The sequence below is a fragment of the Eptatretus burgeri genome, chromosome 7 (genome assembly GCF_056783735.1).
Source record: "Eptatretus burgeri isolate ZD-2024b chromosome 7, Ebu_testis_v1, whole genome shotgun sequence".
Lineage (NCBI taxonomy): Eukaryota > Metazoa > Chordata > Myxini > Myxiniformes > Myxinidae > Eptatretus > Eptatretus burgeri.
Genome location: NC_140967.1, coordinates 46,760,955 through 46,782,976, shown reverse-complemented (window position 1 = coordinate 46,782,976; position 22,022 = coordinate 46,760,955). Strand labels below are relative to the sequence as shown.

Sequence of the window (22,022 nt, the reverse complement as noted above, 5' to 3'; positions counted from 1 at the left end):
AGTCAACCTTTTGGTTGTATGGCCCACGTACTGAGCTTCACATCGGCACTTAAACTCAGACAACATTGCCGATTTGTGAGGTGGGCAGAACATCCTTGTTGACCGACAAAAGCAGCCGGCGAAGTGAAGATCGAAGGTGTTGCCCCAACTCCTACCCATGGTGATTATGCAAATGGTGAGTTATTGGCCTTGGGGGAACCCCTTCCCCCCTCTCTTCAAGGTGTTGGTGCAAACGGTGAGTCATCATTCTCTGGTTCAAATCAAACCCCACTCCAATCAATCGGAGCCTGAGATAGTGAGGACCAAGAGCCAACCAATTGGTGTTCACATTTCCATTTATGACATGACTGATGAACCAATCAATGTCGATTTTACACAGACCTACTTTATGCACATTATTTGCCTTCTTTGTTTATCTTGCTGTGATTTACCTTGAGAAGTACAGCACGAAAAACTTCGACATGTCGTTCCTGTTTTCTTGGATTTTATTGTTGTGTTGTACCAAACACTTGTTCAATTGGGTGATAAACCATCCAAATGAAGCAACAAGCTTTAATACCACTTTATTAAAGCCTACATAATAAACTCCAAGGAGCATAATGAATGGTATTTTCTCAAGCTGACCTGCTCTAGTGTTACGATGTGATATGGAAAACCAGTTGCCTCAAACATATCCGTCATCTGAGCACATGCTCGTTGCCGCTCACCTGCGGAAAGTCTGCATGCTGCCCCCTCTGTGTAAAAATTCATGTGATCAGTTAAGGCTAAAACTGTATGTTAAAAAAAACCCTTGCAAAATCATTCAATTGGAATGTAAATATTGTATAACCATCAATTGTACAAAGAAGACACAGATAGAGATGAGCAAGGAAGTGGCTGAGACTTCACCATACCATCAATAAACACAAGGCCAGGCACAAAACACAGCTTCTTGTATGCTTCTTTACTACGGCCCTGAAACACAAGCCAAATCACAAGACTTAAACATTTGAGAGAAACAAGGTAACTTGTGCTGCCAGGAAACTAGTGCACTTGAAAACTTTGAAAGAAAAATTTGTTTAATCAATAAAAGCTGGGTGAAATTCTGACCTATGGGTGTGAATGATATTCTTGCATCGTGTAATCAAAAATGTTGCTGTCGAGAATAAGTCTGAGTGTTGCAAGGGCTGGTGAGTCAAGGATACTCACCAGTTGAACGAGTCTCAACATGGCAGATGAGGATTGGCCCCCAGACATGGATAGCAAGACCTGCCATGAAAGAAATTTGTTTATAGCTGCCATAAGATTACAGTCAAAATGCTATGCTGTTGTGGAGATAGCTTCTTGGTGTGAAGCATGTCAAGCTTAGACGTAGTATTTCCTTTATTGCATGTTTTAACGCAAGAGTGAAGTAAAATGAACTGTAAAAGAATAAGCATCGATATTCAAAGAGAAAGCCTGTCGTCTCCGCTCCTAATGTTTGTGTGTGAAACCGCGTATTCCATTCAGCCCTCTTTGATGTTTTATCCTTCGGAATCTGTCCTTTATGTGCTTTTGGTAATTCCAACGCTTCCCGGGTTGGATTGCGGTAGTGTGTGTAGGGGTGGTGCTGAGATGTCGTCCACCAGACGGTGGTCTCCTTGGGTTAACTTGAGGCGGTCCCTTCAGGTGGGTACCTGGAATGTCCTCTCCCTAAGAGAGGATGGTTACCTGTCTCTGTTATCAGCTGAGCTCAAGCGTTTGAACACCAGTATTGCAGCACTCTCTGAGGTTTAGAGACAGGATGGTGGCGAGATCATGGCGGGTGGTTACACCTACTATTGGTCTGGTCACTCTGATGGTTACCATGCCGAAGGAATTGCTGTCGCTGTTTCCAATAAGCTGATTCCAATCGTAATTGAGGTAACACCGGTCATCAAGCGTATTATGAGACTAAGAATTCCTCACTCCTTAGAGGTCGTTTCCCTGGTCTCTGTATAGACTCCGACTGAGGCGAGTGATCTCTCTGTGAAGGATGCATTCTATGCCACACTCGAGTCTGTGGTTGATCAGTGCCCCAGGCGAGATAATCTTCTAGTCTTGGGGGATTTCAATGAATCGACTGGAACTGATGGGGATGGTTATGAGACACGTGTTGGCTCCAATGGGTCTGGAACTGTGAACCAGAATAGCACAAAGTTCCTTGACTTTGCAAGAAGTCATGGCCTCAGGGTGGCCGGTTCATGGTTTCAGCGCCCCCAGGTTTATCGCTGGACTTGGTATTCTAACGCTGGTGATGTGGCAAGGGAGATTGACCATGTACTCGTTGATGGTCACTGGAGGATGATTCAGCACTGCAGGGTCTACCGGAGTGCACAGTTCTTCAATACCGACCACAGGCTTGTGGTAGCAATTCTGAAGTTTCAGCTTAAATCCAGGAGAATGGTATAATCCCAGCCTAGGCTTGGAGTTGGCAAGCTCAAGGATGAGAGGGTAGCTGAGGAGTTATGCAGACAGGCAGAGTGGAGATTTGGGGGGTCTGAGTGCTTTGGGGAATCCTGAAAAGTTGTGGAGTGCCTTCAAGACCACTATCCTTGATGTTGCCGGTGGATGTCTTAGAACTCACCGCAGGGCAAGGACAAATTTTGTCTCTCTCAAGGGACACGGGATACCATTGATCGGAGTCGCAGGGCCAGGCTTAATGGCAGAGCCAAGCTGTTCAGGGAGTTGAGGCGTAAAACTACATGCACCGAGGGTGGACAAGGAGGCCAATGTGCGAGGAATCTGTGAGGAGGTAGACCGGTAGAGCATCACCTGTGGTCAAGTGATTCTCATCCTGCTTACAGGGGTATTCGCACATTGCGTTCATCCAAGGCTGTCCCTCGGTGTACTGAAGTTAGAGCGGAGGGTGGAGGTCTCTTGACAGAGGAGTCCAAAGTGAAGTTCTGCTGGGCCGGTTACTTCGAGCGGTTGTACCAGGCTGATCCACCAGCTGTTGAGTTGGATGCCAGGGGTGTTAATATCCCGATAGTTGACCCTCCAATCAACCTTCGTTTGTGGAAACACAGGCTATGGTGAACCGGTTGAAATGGGGTAAAGCTCCTGGGATCTGTGGCATCCATGCTGAGCTTCTCAAGGTTGCAGACGGCGTCCATGATCTTTTTTAAGATGCAACGGTCTTTTGGAGTTATCCGAGATGACGTCCATCACAGTAATGTCAGACCCTGCTATTCACTGATTCGTGCTTTATCTTATGTGACCTGCTTCGACATTTGCGGCCCTGTACTTCGTGTATTCGTGGTTGTTTTTGTGTTTTTGCGGTTTTTCGCGGGAATATTCTTGGTTTTTCATGAAATTTTTGATTTTCCTCATGAATTACTAACCGGCAGGAACCTCTCTCCCCTTTTTCTATTGAAACAATGTCCCGCTATTCGCTATTCGTGGCATTTTCCAGGAACATATCCACGAATAGCAGGGTCCGACAGGATGGTTTGGATTGAAATTGTCACCTACTGTGATTTATGTAGATCATGGAAATAGACCAAGTGATAGATTACATCAACTATTGTCCTAAATTAAGTCCTGATTAAAAATAAATAAGGTGAATGTACAAGTCGAACAAATTCAGGAACAAAATGGAAATATCAAATACGTTGGAAGTGCTGTTTGTATTCTGGGTTGCACCTAAAGCCCTTTTCGATGATTGTTGCTCTATCTGAAATTGCCAGTATGGTTAGCGATGTCTGAGAAATAAGGCATCACCATAAATGACTCCCAATGTTTACAGGCACATGTACTTTGATGATACATCAGAAAACCACCTGGCACAATAAGGAGATTGGCACAATAAAAAATCGTGCTATTTTGTGAGTATTTTTGTCGACGTTCTTACCTGGTGTTTGAGGCCTATCGGTTCCACTCGGTGTTCGATCATTTTTTTTTTTGTTTGTTTTTTTTTTGTTTTTTCTCCCCATTACCTTCAATTTCTATCCTCCCCATTCCCTTCAATTTTCATCCTCCCCACTTTCCAAACATCCCCCATTCTCCCAACTAATCTCTTTCTTATCTCAAAAAATAAAAATAAAAATAAAAAACCCAACAACAACAACAACACGCTCACGTTCTCCCGATTCTGCTTCTTCTTCTTCCTCTTAACTTCCTCCTCGACTTCTTCCTCGATTTTTTTTCTACACTTCCATGACCTAATCTGTTGAACTCTCTCAAACATTAATATTAACAACAAAAACGATCTTATAATGCTTCATCTTCCTCTCTCACACAAGTGGTACTCTTTACTGTTTCACAATGCACTACTCCTCTGCTATTTTAACAGACTGCTCTCATTTCGAGCTCTCCTTCATTCCTTGCCTAAAAAAATCCAACTATTACAGCGCTTCTTCTCTCCATTCTCTGAATTCGCCTTCATTGCATCCATCAAGAATTGTGTTAAATGGCATCTCTGACCTAAAACTTTTAAAAACCACAGTTTGCCATGGATGTTCGCTTTCCATCAACCATTCTTTTTTTCCAACTTCAGTGCCAACTCACCCCCCTCACCCCTCACTCTCACTCTCAAAGCAACCATCCCACTCTTCTCCCTCCAAGCCTCCCTCTCACCTCTCTCAAAAATTCCACCCTCACCTTTCTCCCACCTTTCATCCCCCTCAAAGTTGCCCCCCCCTCTCATCCACCAAGCTTCCTCACTCCACTGCCCTCTCACCTCCATCTCTTCACCCCACCTCCTCAAATCCTCAACTGCCTTCTTCCTTGTCTCTTGTTCCCCCTCTCCCCCAGCACCACAGAGCCTTTTCTCCTCCTCATTCGGCCCCCTCCCCTCGCTATTCTGCAATACCCCACACTCTTTCAACAACCCTCCTTACCTCCCCCCTCGTCCCTTGTCCAACCCTCCCCCTCCCCCTCAACCTCATGCACCCAAAGCCTCCTCCCCTACCTCTTCATTAAAAGTGTGGACCTCAAATATCCGGGGCCTTCGCTCAAACCTTTCAGATCTTTCCATACAGGTTGCCACTGACAAACCAGACATTATCTGCCTAACAGAAACTTTCCTCTCCCAAGACGTGTCTGACTCCCAAGTATCTCTCCCCGGTTACTCCCTCTTACGGTATGACAGACCTGAGCCTCGTCCTGGTGGAAGTGTTGCTCTCTTCATCAAAGACTCTATTCCTCACTCTCCATGCACTGCTCTCACTCCCCCACACCCCCAGGAATACCTCTGGCTTCGGCTTCCCCTCCACTCCCACCTCATGTTTATATGTGTACTGTACCGTCCACCGAACAGTGATGACTCCATCTACACCTCACTATCCGAAAACATGGACCATCTTCTATCTTCTCATCCAAACTCTCTCTTCCTCTTATGTGGTGACTTCAATTGTCATCACGCCAGTTGGCTAGGTGTGGGTACCTCTCTCACCTGCCATGGCACCTCAGCAAAAGCTTTCTGCGACTCATTAGGACTGACTCAATCGGTCAACTTCCCGACCCGGATCTCAACCAATGGTACTCCATCTCTTCTGGATCTGATTTTGACAAATTTCCCTGACAATATCTGCTGCTCTTCCTTCGCTCCAATCAGTTTTTCTGACCACGTCCTTGTCAAAGTGGACATCTCTCTGGCTGTTATCAGAGAACCACCTCACCACCGTCGAGTCTGGTATTTCACTCAAGCCGAATGGCAGGGTCTCCGAGCAGCCATCAAACTTACAGACTGGTCTCCTATCACTACTTTCTCAAACATCAACTCATCCTGGGAATTCTTTCAAAGAAACTTGCTCTCCCTCATGCACAGATTTATCCCCTCTCGTGTTCAGTTGTCCTTCCCTTCCTCCCGCCCTTGGTTTACTGAAGCTTGTGGCGAGGCAGCTGTCCTGAAACAACTTGCCTTTGCCTCATGGAAAGCAAACCCAACTGAGGGCAATCTCAGTTCTTTCCACAAAGCTCAGAACAAGTGTGTATCTACCCTCAGGAGAGCCAGAAAACAACATCTTTCTCATCTCAAGTCTGAACTCTCAAACCTCTCTCCCTCCTCAAAATCCTGGTGGCGTTTAATCAAATCTGTTTCTGGTGTATGTTCCCCCTCCATCCCCTCCCTTACCTCAAATGGCCGCACTGCTGATACCACACGTGATAAAGCTGAATGTCTAAACTCGGTGTTTGCAGCTAAATCTTGTGTCCTCAACCCATCACTTTCTCTACCCACTTTACCCAGTCGCACCCAACTGTCCCTGGACTCTGTATCCTTTACTCCTGACAAGGTGGAGAGCTTGCTTTCAAACCTCGAGTCAGATTCTGCAACCGGTCCAGACGGCATCAGCCCACGTGTCCTCAAAGCCTGCTCTTCTGCTCTTGCTCACTCTCTCTCTGTTCTATTCACCCTCTCATTTGCCCAAGGTCATCTGCCATCTGCTTGGAAATCTGCTAACATCACTGCCCTGCATAAAAAAGGTGCAAAAACAGATCCCTGTAACTACAGACCAATCAGCCTTCTCCCAATCATCAGCAAGGTTATGGAATCCATCATCGCCTCAGATATGAAATCCTTCCTCTTCTCCAATGGCTTGATTTCCAATCATCAATTTGGTTTCAGACAAGGTCACTCGACCCAGGATATGCTGCTTCTGCTCTCCCATCAATGGATGGAGGTCCTCAATGCCAGACAGGAAATCCGAGCCGTATCCCTGGACATATCACGTGCTTTTGACACGGTCTGGCACCCTGCACTACTCACCAAACTCTCTTCCCATGGTATTCAAGGCCATCTCCACTCATGGCTCGCAGACTTCCTCTCCTGTCGCAGTCAACGTGTGGCCCGAAATAGAGTTCTTTCATCCCCTCTTCCTGTGCAGGCTGGAGTTCCTCAAGGTAGCGTTCTGGGCCCTGTTCTTTTTTGGTTTTTATCAATGATCTCTCCGACTCTCTGGAAAATCCTCTATTTCTCTTTGCCGACGACTCCACCCTCTGCCGTACCATCTGTCATCCCTCAGACCGGCAGCAGCAGCTTCTTCGCTCACTGCAGATCTGGATAAAATCACAAACTGGTCCAACACGTGGAACATGCCTTTCAATCCAGACAAATCTCACACTCTCACTATGTCTCTTCGAAAGGACCGTTTAGAAAACCCCCCCATCCACTTTCGCAACATTCCTCTGGAAGAAGTCTTTTCTTTCAAGCTTCTGGGTCTCACTATCTGCCATGACCTTTCCTGGGAAAGTCACATTTCCAACCTCGCCTCAAAAGCCAGTCGCCGACTGGGAATCCTCTGTCGTGCAAAGTCCTTCCTCGGCCCTCTTGAGCTCCTGACCACTTACAAAGCTTTTGTCCGTAGCCTGATGGAGTACTGCTCTCCCCTCTGGGCTGGTGCTCCTGCCTCCCACCTTTCACGGCTTCACGCTGTCGAAACCAGGGCATTTAAGATCATCGGCATCTCCTGCAATGAAGCTGAGTCTTTGGGCCTCTCACTCAATCACCGCAGGTTGGTCGGTGGTCTTTCTGTCTTCTACCGACTCCTCCGATCCTGAAACAATCCGATTAGATTTTGGTTAAGGTATAGATCCAGATCCAGCTTAACAGTGTGATACAAAACGTAAACTGTTCAGCCTGGCAGAGGTATGCATTCTACCAAGTGCCATTCTAGTTTATTCTGCTTGCCATCTTGAATAATTTGATCATTGCTTCTTACCATCACATGTTGATTATTTTGAGTTGCTGTGTCATATTATTGCTTATGGGATGAACACCTTGAATGGCATCAAAAATAGTTTGAGGACTTCATTCTACATTGGGTTTGTATGTGTGACGATTTGTGAAGCTGAGTCTTTGGGCCTCTCAATCAATCATCGCAGGTTGGTCGGTGGTCTTTCTGTCTTCTACCGACTCCTCTCCAGCCTTGCCCCCCCCCCCCTGCTCTCTCTGCGATTTGTCCCCACCACATTTCCACAGGGCGCTCAAGGTCCACCAACAACCCCCTTCTGGTAAAACTACCAAAATCACGAATCACTGCTCATCTTCACTCTTTCATTCCTCTTTTTTCCCACCTTTGGAATAAACTTCCTCACTCTATTCATTCCCATTCTTCCCTCCAGGCTTTCAAAACAGCTGTTCACCACCACCTCTTATCTTCCCCCATCCAAATCCTCGATCTTTTCTACCCCCGATAATCCACCCAAGCCCACTTCTTTCAATTCCCCTGCTTTCCTTCCTGAAAGTCCCTGTAATGTCCATCTTCTCTTCGCCATGTTCCCTGTCCCATCCCCATCCCTCTCCCTTCCACAGTTCACCTAATGTGTCTGTTCCCCACTGTTTTGTCCCTTCCACTCCCGCCCCTCTTGTCTCATGCCCCCTTGCTGTGAGTTGTGTGTTATCTCTCATACGAGCCTCGACAAGATATACAAAAAAATAAAAAGGAGATACACCATCCTGCAGGATGACCAAACAGGTATATCCAAGAGCAATGAATGCCAAATAAATGATTTTTTTTTGAGGTTTTTAACCAAGAAGACAAAAAAAATATTCTCTCCAACTGAAGCTTCTATCAATGAATACACAGAAGATGCTTTTCAGGTTGGCCACAATTGTGGTTAGTGTCTCATCAGGATGCCAGACATACCAGAGTTCATAAAATGCGGATGAAAGATGACAAACACCTGTTTAATGTCAATTGTTGGTGCAGAGTATGGTGTCAAAATGTGCGAGTGTCAAATATTCTCTTCGATCTACAAATGCTTGCATCTACCTCACCCACTATTTGTAAAAGACACAGTGGAATATTTTACAGTCACCAACTAATGCTAACAGATGGGACACACACTGCTTAATTTCCATTCAAAAGCTCTGCCTGTGAAGCAGGAATGAGAAAATTTGTATTTTCATTGAGAATCTAACTCAAGCAAGCAAGCTCAAAAATAAGTGCGTTACCACTGCACCATCCAGTTGGACAACATCAGCTGATGCATGTATGCAGAATTTATCAGTGGACTGCAGTCCGACATCAGCAATCAGCATATGGCATCGTGCAGCAAAATAGAGATTCAATTTGGTTGGCCTGGTTTGTTGTTTCAAACTAAGCAAACAGCTCATAATGCTGTATTTTCCCAGGTTTGAAAGCCATATACTTTGCTGATTTTTCCATCGTGTCCTAATGTCCTTCATGCAAATTACATCCAACCTCCTCCATTAGCCTGAGATCACTGTTGAAGGAAATAGTTCAAATCTATGGATCATTGTTTACTCAAAGCATATTGACTTTACTCTGTGCCAAATGCAAAACTTATTTTAAATGACAACTTTAAATGTTTGATCGCACTTCCCAAACGCGTCTCTCCCACACAGCTTCTAATTCTCCTTCTTCTTCTTCCCTCCCCTTCCTACATCGCTTGCAAACCCATGCCCCCATCACATTCATACAGTGCTGCTTTTCACCAACCTTTCCTCAACCCTGAATGTGATGTCTGTCTTCACTATACTGACCTTGGGCCATTAACCCGTTGTATGCACCCCCTATATTGCTCCCCTCTTACACCCCAATGTCCTGCCATCCACCTTAACTCCTATTCCTCTCATTTCTGTAACAGTATACACCTCCAACATTCAAGGTCTCGTTTCAATGTCACAGATCACTACTCACAAGCTGTGCTGCTTTTCCAGACATTGCGTGTTTAACAGAATTTTTCTTCTTACAAGATATCCCTGACAACTATGCATCTCCCATTGTGACAGGACTGACACACACCATTGTGGTGTTACAGTTTATGTCAAGAGCTCCAGCTACCCCAATCAATCTTCCACACCAGCTCTTCTTATTATAACACCCTCCCCTCTCACCTCCCTCAATACCTCCAACTGTACATTCCTCTCCACAAGCACCAAATGTTTGTCTACCATTCACCAAATGATAATGACTCCATCTATACATGCCTCTATTTCTAACATTAATCAACTCATAACCATTTATCCCAACTCTGCTCCCCATCTGTGACAATTTTTACTGCTGCCATGCTCACTGTCTGAGTGTCAGCAAAACAACCAGCCAAGGTGTTACAGCTAACGACTGCTGTTATTCTGTGGATGTGACTCGATCTATAATCTTTCCAACCCCAGATTTCTGCAACTCATACGTCCTACCTCCTGGACTTGAAATCTAAAGAACATTTCTAGACCTGTTGCACAATGGAAGTGTGCGATAACCAATTAGCTAAGCACGATTGACGATTGAATCTCGGGTGCACAACAGTCTTGGTTCTTTAGGTGTGCATGTGTTAGTTGGTATGCTAGTTTGAGCACATGAAAAGTCCAGAGAGAAATGAAATATGCACACCAAAGCTGGTATGTATACAAGTCTGTCTTCGCATGCTCTAACGAAACGATGAATTTGAGGTCAAAGGTCAAGGTCAAATGCATATCCGAGGTTTATGATGTCATCTCAAGACAGATGCAAGTGGAATCACCAAATTTGATATATCAGTCTATCCAAGTAGATAAACACCCACTGTGACACAAATAAATGGTCCGTGTTAGTGTTCAGCAATTTGTCTGTAAATACCGTAGTTTCTAATGAATATTTAACCCCACGCTTTTGGAAAACAAACAAACTGGGGTAACAAACAAAATATAGTAATCGGCTCCATTTGTCTGTCTGTCTATCCATCAAGCTATCGCCTAAACAGCTGTGCAGAAATTCACCAAACTTTGTTATTTGTGATCAGCGCGTGGCAAGAAGGTGCAAGAACAATATTATTTTGACCCCTGGGTTCATGCACTGGGGGTGGGGACTGAGGATCACAAAAGTCAAAATGAAAAATTTTAACTCAAAATTTGATATTGGGTCATTCATGGTGGAACTTTTTGCCATCTTTCAACTTTGATTTAGGTGGGAGGAATGGGGATTTGCGATGGCATACCATAGACTTGGCTCTAGTACTTTCTTGAAAAAAAGAATGTCTTTTAGGAAAATGAACAGCAATATATAGCTCTAATGAATCGACCTCTCATCTGTTGCCACCATGGAAGCACACAAAGACAACCGATTGGAGCAAATCTTGAGAGGTGATCGATGGAGGTGATCTTTCAACTGTCTTAACAATCATTTACAGATACCTTCCAATTGTATGCATCTCTGACAGAAGCTGAATTCAATGCATCACAGATTCAGTTTGATGCATAAGTAAATCTCACACGATAATTCTCTACCTCAACAGGACAGCTCAGATATGCTGCTGAATTAAAGAATGACGAGGACATTCTACGAAAAATCAGAGGCAGAGGTTGTGCAGCGCAAGAGGTCATGTACCACAGACAGTGCTATCATCAATACACACTGTGTGTCTCTTTGAAGGATAAAATGCAAGGGTGAGTATTACATATATAAATCAATGGATAACTGGTTGTGTCATGCTTCTGATGTTTGCGCAGGGAAGCTTCTTATCAGTCTCTGTACTTTCTTCAATAGTTTCAATGTAAAAATATCAGGCACCCATATTTTTTGTATTAACAGGTCCTCAGCTGCTAAGCCACAGATGCCTCAGTTTGAGCGGGCATTTAACACACTCTGTAGCACTGTTATCGAACCAATAATCCTCAATCAAGAGAAGCCATGCACCCTCACTTCTCTATTGGCAATGTTTGTTGAACTGGCAAGAACAACAGATGGACATGACACCTCAAGTTTTAGGTACATGTAGTTCATATCATGGTTTGCATTAAATCTAACTTGTTATCAAAATGGCTAATAACAAAACAAAGGCTCATGACTGTCTTCCACCCAATCGAATCCTGTTTTTTCCGATAGTGCTCTCTTTGAAAACAAATCAATATCATGCCAGAATCACTGACCATCTCTATTATTCTCCATAACTTCAGTCCTGAAGAGTCGCTTAGAGGCACGATATCCACGACTGAAATTTCACCAACCTGCCAATGTGAGGGAGAGCACGATCGTTTACGTTGAGCGTCTCAACCCGGGTCCGCTTCTGGAAAAGGTCAGACTCTCCAGCTCTGGAACTGACAGCGAGTCAGACTTAACAATCAGCTGGAACTCCTGTGAAAGTGCAACCCGAGACAGAACTGCACAATCTGTACTCGACTGCACTCATGCTGTGAAAATGAAATCAACAAATCTCCATCAAGATTTGATTTAGGTGGGAGGAATGGGGATTTGCGATGGCACACCATAGACTTGGCTCTAGTACATAGACACCATAGAGAAAGAAGGGCCGAGTTGATGATTCCCATTGCATTATTCAATACGTTCGCATGTATTATAAGTGCGTCCGAGGAGCCCACACTGGAGTGTTTCATGGATGTTGAAAGTACGACTCATCTCAAGATTTTGCTGATAATGCAGGATGTTGTTTTCCTTGAGTCTAGATTCATCCCATTAACATCAAGGGAGGTTTCTCTGAGGTTCATGTGTGAAAAAGGAGTAGCGTTTCAGGGTTACTTCATCAAGGAATGCACTTGGCTTCTTGACATAATGGTTAAAATGTCTGCTCGATGCCTGGGAAGTCATTGGTTCAAACCCTGGTAGAGTTGTACCACAGAGGAGTCAATGGTATGTGCTGCTTGCTTGTTGTTTTGTATTTAAAAGAATAGAGTACAGACAAACAAGCATAATGTTAGCAACAATGGTGTTGGATTTATGACCTGATGCTTACTGCAATGAATATTTTCTTGGTGACTTTTACATCTGAAAAAGTAGATAATGTTCCACTTTTCCGCAATGCAAACAGATTTTCAGATTCAGCATTTCAAATTCGTTTAGAAACCGCAAAGTTTATGTCGTTCTCGAGTGGCTGCCAAAAAGTCATTTTCTAACCATTTAAAACGGGAGTGTAACGTGGCCTGAGCTGTGAAAAATGATGGAGAAAGTCGTATTCAGACACTATTCCATGCAGCCAGGATATTGAAGGCTGATTTATAGAACTGAGAGAACAAACATCAAAGCAGTTGATATAAAGATGATCTCTGATTCCAAGAGTCAAAGGAAATTATTCTGCAAAGCTAATACTGCCTTTTGAGATGGGTCTTTAAAAAACAAGGATTTTGAGAATGAAGGGTTTGGTGACATCAATCTGAAATGCACGAATGAATTCGATGAATAGCACGTGCTCGCAACATGTCATGACATTGCTCACTGAGCGTCACACGGAAAAAAAAAAGATGCCAAAATATATCAGCATAAAAATGACGACACAACTTACCGGTTGCAAACAGACTATAATCATTTTAAACCAGATGGGACATTGTGCCCTATGAGGATATTGAGATGGCAGACACGTTTGGCAATGGACATTTAGCACTATCAGGGAACAATGATATTGCCATCCCAACAAACATTGTTCCAGACAAGTTTTTCTCGAATGGCTACCAAGAACAATAATTTTAAAGACATTTTGGAAGGTATAAAAACCAATGCATAGTGTTGTACAAAAGTGAGGTCCAACACTCAGCTGCTCTGCTCTCCCAGGCTTCGATTCGCTAACAGGTTGTTGCAGCACCAGCGCTCTCTCTGGAATAGGCAAGAAAACGTCTCTGTGCCTGCTGAAGGCTTCTGAAAGGTATCAGCAGAGCTTGACCAATCTAGCGGAAAATGTGAACCTGTCAGATGATGATGTGAGGCCTGTCAGAAGTTTGTCTGTGCCTTGACTGCCAAAAGTACAACTTGTACTGCTGTTGATGAAACCTGACACTGGCTATTGTCACAATCGACACAAAAAACGAAAATCTGCCACCGATATCAAACAACCTGAAACACCATAGAGAAAGAAGGGCCGATTTCCAGGCACTTCTGGGGAAACGTTCATTGCAAGCAGTTCAACATTTCCCTTTTCCAACCAGGTTGGCTGGCAGATTCTGGATGGTCAGGTCAGCCATATTCTAATGTCAAAGGAACCTGCTCCAAACGAGTTGGGAGAACTCACCTCATATGAAGGATTGACCTATGCCAATGCAAAGCAAACTAGAATGAAGTCGATGGCACGCCATGGCAAATCCCCACACTTCCCACCAAAAGCAGTTGAAAGATGGCAAAAAGTTACACGAGGAATGACCCGATATCAAATTTGGAGTTGAATTCATTTTTTCCGTTTTCGCCCCTGTAATCCTAAGTCCAAACCCCCTTGGACGTGAACCCAGAGGTCAAATCCAAAAATCATCATTACATATTTCATGCGTCCCCCAATGTTGACTGCATTTACAAAGTTTCATTTGAAAATGTTTCAAAATGTGCCCGTAAATTTGCATTTTTCGGTATTGACCTTTTGACCCTATCCCAGGGAGTGAGGCCAAAATTACATTGCTCTTGCATCTTCATGCCATGTGTTGATCATAACTACCAAGTTTTAGAGTGATGGACCAACAGACAGACAGACAGACAGACAGACAGACAGACAGACACAGACGATTACAATATCCCCCCCATTTGTTTTTCAAAAAGTGTGGGGATAACTCGAGTGAAGTCAATGGCACACCATCGCAAATCCCCATGCTTCCAACCAGAAGCAAAGTTGAAAGATGGCAAAAAGTTCCACCAGGAATGAATGATCCAATTTCAAATTTTGAGTTAAAAATTTCTTCCCCAAGTCTCCATCCTCTGGGACATGAATCGGAGGTCAAATCCCCCCAAAAAAGTTACATATTTCATGCGTTCCTCAAGGTTGATTGCACATACAAAGTTTGATTTAAAAAAAAAGTCTAAAAATGTACCTGTGATTGCATTTTTTGGTATTTCACCTTTTGACCCCACCCCTGCCAAAAACAAAACTGCTCTTGCACCTTCGTGCCGTGTGGCGATCATAACTACGTTTGGTGAATTTCTGAACAACCGTTTCAGAGATAGAGTGACGGACGGACAGATGGACAGACAGACGGACAGAACAGATTACAATATTCCTCCGTTTTTTTCCCCAAAAAGCATGGGGATTCATTTAGTTGGCACGGAAGCTTGCATTTGCATGGTGGGCAAGTTGCGTAAAAATGCACACAGAAGAGTTTCTGATGAAAACTCAATACTCAGATGAAGATTAAGTACATGTGTAAATTAGAAAACATGTGCAGAGATATTTGTGTGACAATTTGTCATTCAACTGAAATATTCATGTTGACCACACTTGTCCTGGATAATGTTGAGAATGTCCAACCATATTTATATGGCGTTGCTGTTTTAGGGCCTGTACTGGTCCCTATCTTGTCATGTATGGCACTATCCTGCTGTTTATTTGGAATACATATCTACACAACTTAAGAGAACACACAAAAAAAAATGTACAGTTGAATTTCTAATGTAAATGTTATGTACATGCTCAGTTCAAATTAAACTTTTACACCACATTTATAAAGTGGAAAGGGGGTTAAGTAATTGGTTTACTTTGTCTATCTGTCTGTGTACAAATGTGAGTTTCTGATCAAGGAGTCTTTAATCTTAATAATGTCTTTAATCACACGTCTGACTTAAAAAAAATTTAAAATGTGGGTTTGCAATGCATGTTCGTGTTCCATCAATCATCCTTTTTTTCCGATTTCAGTGCCAATTCACATCACCTCCTCAAATCTACCTCCTCCTAACTCCTCACCTGTTATGCCCTCTCCTTACCCCTCCCATCTTGCCACTCATCCTACCTCTGCTCTTAGCACCTCCTCACTGTCTTCTGCTTTAGTATCAGCTCCTCCTCTGGTGTCCCAAAGTGTGTGGTGTTTTGACATCTGTGGGCTCCATTCTAACCTAACAGATATCTCACTCTCTCAATCAGTACACTCAACACCTCAAACATGCTTCTTCTTTCCTCTCATCATCCTTCCCCCTCTTTCCAACTCCTCAAATCTCATACCTCCCCCTGCCCGCTCCCTTCTTCACCATACCACTACCAAGTTTCATCCTTCCCCTCTCCCCACCTCTCAATTTGCCCTCCTTCCCCTTGGCCTGCTCTCATCATCTCCCTCCCTCTCAAATCAACCTTCACACTCTCCCCCCTCCAAACTTCCCTCTCACCTTTTTGAAAAACGCTCCTCTCACCCTTCTCCCTCACCTCTCCCCTCTCACCCTTCTCCCTCCAATCTCCCCTCACTCCCCCTTCTCAAAGTTGACCCCCCTCACATCCACAAAGCTGCCAAAACATTACAGACGCCATCAAACACACACCCAAGGAAATCAGAGAGCAAAGAATGATAAGAGAAAGTACGAGGTGTAAATGACCCCTATGGTACCTGGTGCGGCCGAATGACCAGCACAAACCCAGTCTCTGAGGAGGGGGGGAGGAGGGAAGAAAACTGGGGGTGTCTCTGGTGTGTGAGTGGGGAGGTGCAAATGATTGGCAGATGAGGCAGAGAGGAAGGTGTAAAGATGTGTCAGGGGCTTTCGGAAACAAAGGAAAGAACTTACGAGAGGAAGAGACTTAACACGAGTGTAGAGGTCTGGACGTGTCATTGTTTAACGGACTCAGGAGGCACACAGTCTGGTGTCTGGCTCTCCGTTACACTGCTCTGTGACTCCAGGAACAAGAAAGGCTGGGCCAGATTCAAGAAGGGTGGGTAAGCAGACAGCGAGTGGGCCAGACAAGAGAAGAGAAGAAGAGGGGGGGGCAGATCAGAGCTCTCTTATATAATTTTCCAGTGGGGGAGGTTCTTCAGAGAGGAACAGGCAGAGCGATGGGTGTTTCCCCATACCCTCATTGGCGCATGGACTCAAATCACTGTGTTGGCCCCACCCTAGCAAGGATTTCCCACTGAAAAGGCCCCATTTGCTTCACACTTTGCCATGTGAGGGAGCTCACAGAAGAACATGGGGGTGATCGCGCACTCCATCCATGAGCGTGCCTCCTCATCCCCGCTGGTCCCTAAAGGTGGTGGTGATCGTTCACGATGACTGTGGTTGAGTGATGGCAGCAGTGGTGTCGCATCGTGGTTGCAGTGCGGTGAGCTCATGATGGTGATGGTGGTCGTCGAGATTGTGGTGTCAATGGTGAGTGTCGGCAAACTTTTGGTTGTGGTCTGATGTCGTGGGGAATTTTGGGAAGGTGTTGTGGTGGTTGTAGGAATGTTGCAGCGTTGGGGTCCGAGTACGGCGAAAGTCAGAATGAAATGTCTGTTGGGGAATGGTGCGCAATTCAAACGGGGCTGCTGCGGGATATGCAAATGAGGCTGTTGCTGTGCTGTCTGGTCTGCGGCATGCATGCATGCGTGAAGGAGAGGTGTGCGAAATAAAGTAAAATAAAATAGAGAAGAGAATAAAGAATGGGATATACAGTAAGACCTGCCTAAAAGCCCTTGCAACGCATTTTGTCCATGAAACCCACGAGAACTAAAAATATACCCACAATCACATACATGTGAAGCATTAACTAACAGACAATGATAAACAATTTTGTGTGATTATGTGTGAGTGGTTTGAGGAAAAAATGCGAAGGGATCCAAATTTTCTGAGTAATGTGTGGTTTTCTGATGAGGCCCGCTACAGGGCTGTGCAATGGTTTCACCAAGATGGGGCCACACCTCACACTTCCAACAGATTGATACAGTGGCTACATCAGAAATTCAGTGATCAAATAGTCTCGAGGACAGATATTGAATGGGTGCTCCATTCTCCGGACCTCAACCCACCTGACTTCTATCTTTGGGGTTACCTGAAGGATAGAGTGTACCATAGGAGACCTCAGACTATTGACGACCTCAAAAATGCAATTTCCACCACCATCAAAGCTATTCCGGTTCAGGAATGCAACCGGGCTATCGACAACTTCACCAGGAGGGTCCATTTGTGCCTGTTGCAGCCAGACAGTCACCCTGTCTCTCCAGAAGAATCATTTCATAAACGCACCTATACATTTCCAACATCAACCACTGTAAAAGGTCCAATCCCTTGAGCTTCTGAGCCTCACCATTGGTCATATCTCCTGGGCATACCATGTGTCAAAGGCCAACTGGGCATCATCCAAGGTTAATCATACACTGTCATGCCACATCCTTCCTTTGAAAATCTGAACTGTTCATGACATACAAAGCTTTTTCCATAGATCAATGTAATAATGCTATGGGATGATGCACCTGATTCTCACCTCTCTCTTCTGAATGCTGTAGTATGCAAAGCTCTAAACAACATTGGTACCACCCACAAATAAGCTAAAGCAAAAGGCCTACTATTCTTCGAAGAAGATGCTTCTCAATTACTCAATTATACACACATTCTTCCAGCAATCCCCTCCTTTTTAAACTCCCAAATTATTGACAAACTGCTCACCTCCACTCACTTGTTCCTCTTTTCTCCTGCTTGTGGGAACCTCATTCCCAACGTGGTGCAATCTCATCTTCCCAACAGGCCGTCACAATGGCGGTACACTACCATCTCGTATCTTTAACCTCCGCCATCGAAGATGGACAGAGGTTACTGTTTCACACCTGTCTGTTTGTTTGTTTGTTTGTTTGTGAACAGTACTACGGAAAAACTCCTGGACAGATTTCGACGAAACTTGCTGGGGGGATTAGGTATGGTCCAAGGATCATGCCAATAGATTTTGGACTTGGTCCAAAGTCCAGTATGGCCGCTATGACGGCCATTTTGAAAACATATTTGAATTTTTGTTTTTGAGCCTGGTGTTGGCGCAGTGGTTAGGGCAGCGGCTTGGGATCCAAAAGGTCCTGAGTTCAAGCCCCGTTGGGCCACTGAATTAATACACCAGAGGGTTGACTCAGCCTGTCATCCTTCCCAGGTTGGCGAAATGAGTACCAGTATACTGGGCCGGTGTATACCCCGGTTAAAATAGGTGTACCATATCCCTGTGTCGTAAGAGGCGACCAGGGTTGCGTCAGGAAGGGCATCCGGCGTAAAACATGTGCCAAATCACTATGTGGATCATTCGGATGATCCGCTGTGGCGACCCCTAACGGGAAGAAGAAGAAAGAAGGAAGAAGGAAGAAGGAAGAAGGAAGAAGGAAGAAGGAAGAAGGAAGGAAGAAGGAAGAAGGAAGAAGGAAGAAGGAGGAAGGAAGAAGGAAGAAGAAAGGAAGAAGGAAGAAGGAAGAAGGAAGAAGGAAGAAGGAAGAAGGAAGGAAGAAGGAAGAAGGAAGAAGGAAGAAGGAAGAAGGAAGAAGGAAGAAGGAAGAAGGAAGAAGGAAGAAGGAAGAAGGAAGAAGGAAGAAGGAAGAAGGAAGGAAGAAGGAAGAAGCAAGAAGGAACAAGGAAGAAGGAAGAAGGAAGAAGGAAGAAGGAAGAAGGAAGAAGGAAGAAGGAAGAAGGAAGAAGGAAGAAGAAAGAAGAAAGAAGAAAGAAGAAAGAAGAAAGAAGAAAGAAGAAAGAAGAAAGAAGAAGAAGATTTTTGTTTTTGCATTTCTACATGTTTTAAGTGATTTCCAACCAAAAAAAAAAAATTGTTGGGGGAAAAAAACCCCAGAAAGTTGGCATCTTTTTTTTCAAAAAAATTGATTTTATTTGAAAAATATTTGAATTTTTTTTTTTGCATTTCTACATGTTTTAAGTGATTTCAAACCCCCAAAAAAATTTGTTCGAGAAAAAAAAACAAATTTTGCACCTTTTTTGTCAAAAAAATTTTCGATTTTATTTTTTTAGGCATTTTTACATGCGCGTCGATCTAGTTTAGTTTATTCAATCGTGGTTCAGTAGAGTCTGATCCGTTTCGACCTACAATGAATAGGATATCAGGTTCACTTAAGTGACCCAGCAATATTAGCGGCGGAGGTTTTGCACTCTACAGAGTGCTCCCCCTCTAGTTATCATTGATATTTTCCACTCCCATTACCCATCCCCTCTCCCAGCTCTCTCTTGTGGGGGTGAGTGGGGGACTGCTTGGTTTAATTTGCACGAGTTGTACTGTTGGGAGCTGGGAGCTTGGCTTTCACCTCGAAGCTTCAATGTTTGAAGGTCTGAACAGCGAGGTGGTCATGCTGCTGTCTACGTGCAGCATCCGTGCACCTCTTGTCACGGAGTCTGGGAAGGCAAGGACTTCATCACCATTCTCAGAGAAAGAGTACACCCAATTGTGCTGAACAGCGACCTGTTACACTCCACTTGTCATGCATGTATACCTTCTAACCTGAGCATGACTGATGTGTATACTTGCCTCGGTTTCCTCCACCTCTTGCTGTAGAGTTGTTCTCACTGTTGGTAGCGCTTTGCTGTGGTTGTGGCGAGACCGAGGTGGTGATGCTTTGCATGGGTTTCACGTGGCTCGAGTAAGGCTGAGGTTGGCACAGCTGCTCGGAGAGTTTCACGAGCGGCTTGGGCAGCTGCCAGGCCTCTCCTATTCTTTTAAGGGGCTGTCACACCTTGACGTTTTAGCCAGCATATGGCAAGGTCTCAAAATGTATGTAAAACGATGGCGTACGCTGAACTATTGATGTTTTTTTTTAAGTTTTGGGCGTATAATAACGTGTTGGAAGTATGCATAACGTATTAGTAACGTACACAGAACGTTTCAATCACATATAGATAACTTATACCAATGAATTCTGAGCGTGTTGTCAGCGTTCACAACCTATGCCCAACGATAGTCTAACTTATGCATAGCGCGGCAGCATATCGCCGACGATCACGTGGCGTAGGCTATTAATAGGCTGCGGCTCGACGATTCAAATCATAACCGCACTAGACATCGAAGTGTGAAGCCGCTGTCACACCTTGACGTTTTAGCCAGCGTATGCCGACGTATGAAAAATTTGCCGAACCAAGCTGGCACACATCGAATACGTTATGGGTAAGTTTTCTATACGTTAAGAGCACGCTGGCATACGTCGTAGTACGTTGGCATAGGTCGTAGTACGCTGGCATACGTCGTCATACGCCGAGTACGTCGATAAATTTTCAGCATGTTGAAAATTTCTCGACGTACTCGGTGTATCACACACGTTCCGCATACGCTGGCCAGAAGTTGTAGGCACGTTACGCGATCGTTGACACACGTCGACACACGTTACTCATAAGTCGAAATACGTCAAGGTAATGGTTAGAGTCAGTGTTCCAGACTCCCTGGTTTTTTTATTTATATTTTTTCTTCGGTATGACGGTGATGTTGACACTTCGATTTCTAGTGCGGTTATGATTTAAATCGTTGAGCGGCAGCCTATTAATTATATTATATTATAACCGCACTAGAAATCGAAGTGTTAACATCACCGTCATACCGAAAAAAAAAAAACAGGGAGTCTGGAACACTTACGCTAACAATTACATTGACGTGTTTCGACTTATGAGTAACGTACAAGTAACGCGTGTCGACTTGTGTCAACGATCGCGTAACGTGCCTACAACACGTTACTCATAGGTTAGAAATAAGTTTCGGGTACGCTAAACATTACCTCGACGTGTTTCGACTTATGAGTAACTTACAAGTAACGTGTGTCGACGTGTGTCAATGATCGCGTAACGTGCCTACAACTTATGGCCAGCATTATGCGGAGCGTGCGAGTCATACGCTGGCATACGTCGAAAAATTTCAAGCATGGAAAATTTGTCTAACACCTCGGCGTACTACGACGTATGCCAGCGTACTACGAAAAAAAGCCAGCGTACTATGACGAATGCCAGCGTGCTCTTAACGTATACAAACGTACCCATAACGTATTCGACGTGTGCCAGCGTTTTAGCCAAATTTTGCATACGCTGGCTCGTCAGGCATACGCTTGCTAAATCGTCAAGGTGTAACAGGGACTTTATCAAGACAGGTGTTGTGTAGCTGTTGCTGAAACCATTCTTGTCAAACTAGGAAAATCTGTTTGTTCTTATTATTGTCGTCATTAATATAATTGTTATTAATTTTATTACTTGCGATATCAAATTATCGGTATTATTATTCTTTTATATTCTGATGTGAACTCACCATTTTTAGTCCTCGGAATGCTTGTTTGGTACATTTTCAAATAAAAGCAAATTGTATTTAATTGAATTGCTTGTCATGTGCACTGTCATCACACTGTCTGTGTGGTGCTATTATTCCTTCCATAATGTTACCTTCCTGCTCTTCCATTCGCCAAAACTTCGTATAGAAAAAATAAATTCAGATGAAGCATTTCATTTGTCTCGAGAACGATTTAAACTATTGCATAA

General features: G+C 44.2%; 1 protein-coding gene across 3 annotated transcripts in view; it reads right to left on the bottom strand.

Moving 5' to 3' along the window:
- The window catches only part of CTU2 (cytosolic thiouridylase subunit 2), a 110,302-nt gene that overhangs the window by 34,152 nt on the left and 54,128 nt on the right, over positions 1-22,022 (bottom strand). For all 3 annotated transcript variants that reach the window (XM_085888346.1, XM_085888347.1, XM_085888349.1), the window contains 3 exons: positions 1,189-1,248; positions 894-954; positions 625-734 (listed from right to left, as the gene is read on the bottom strand). In XM_085888346.1, coding sequence (XP_085744472.1) covers positions 625-734; positions 894-954; positions 1,189-1,248 — 231 coding nt within the window. The remainder of the gene's footprint in view (positions 1-624; positions 735-893; positions 955-1,188; positions 1,249-22,022) is intronic.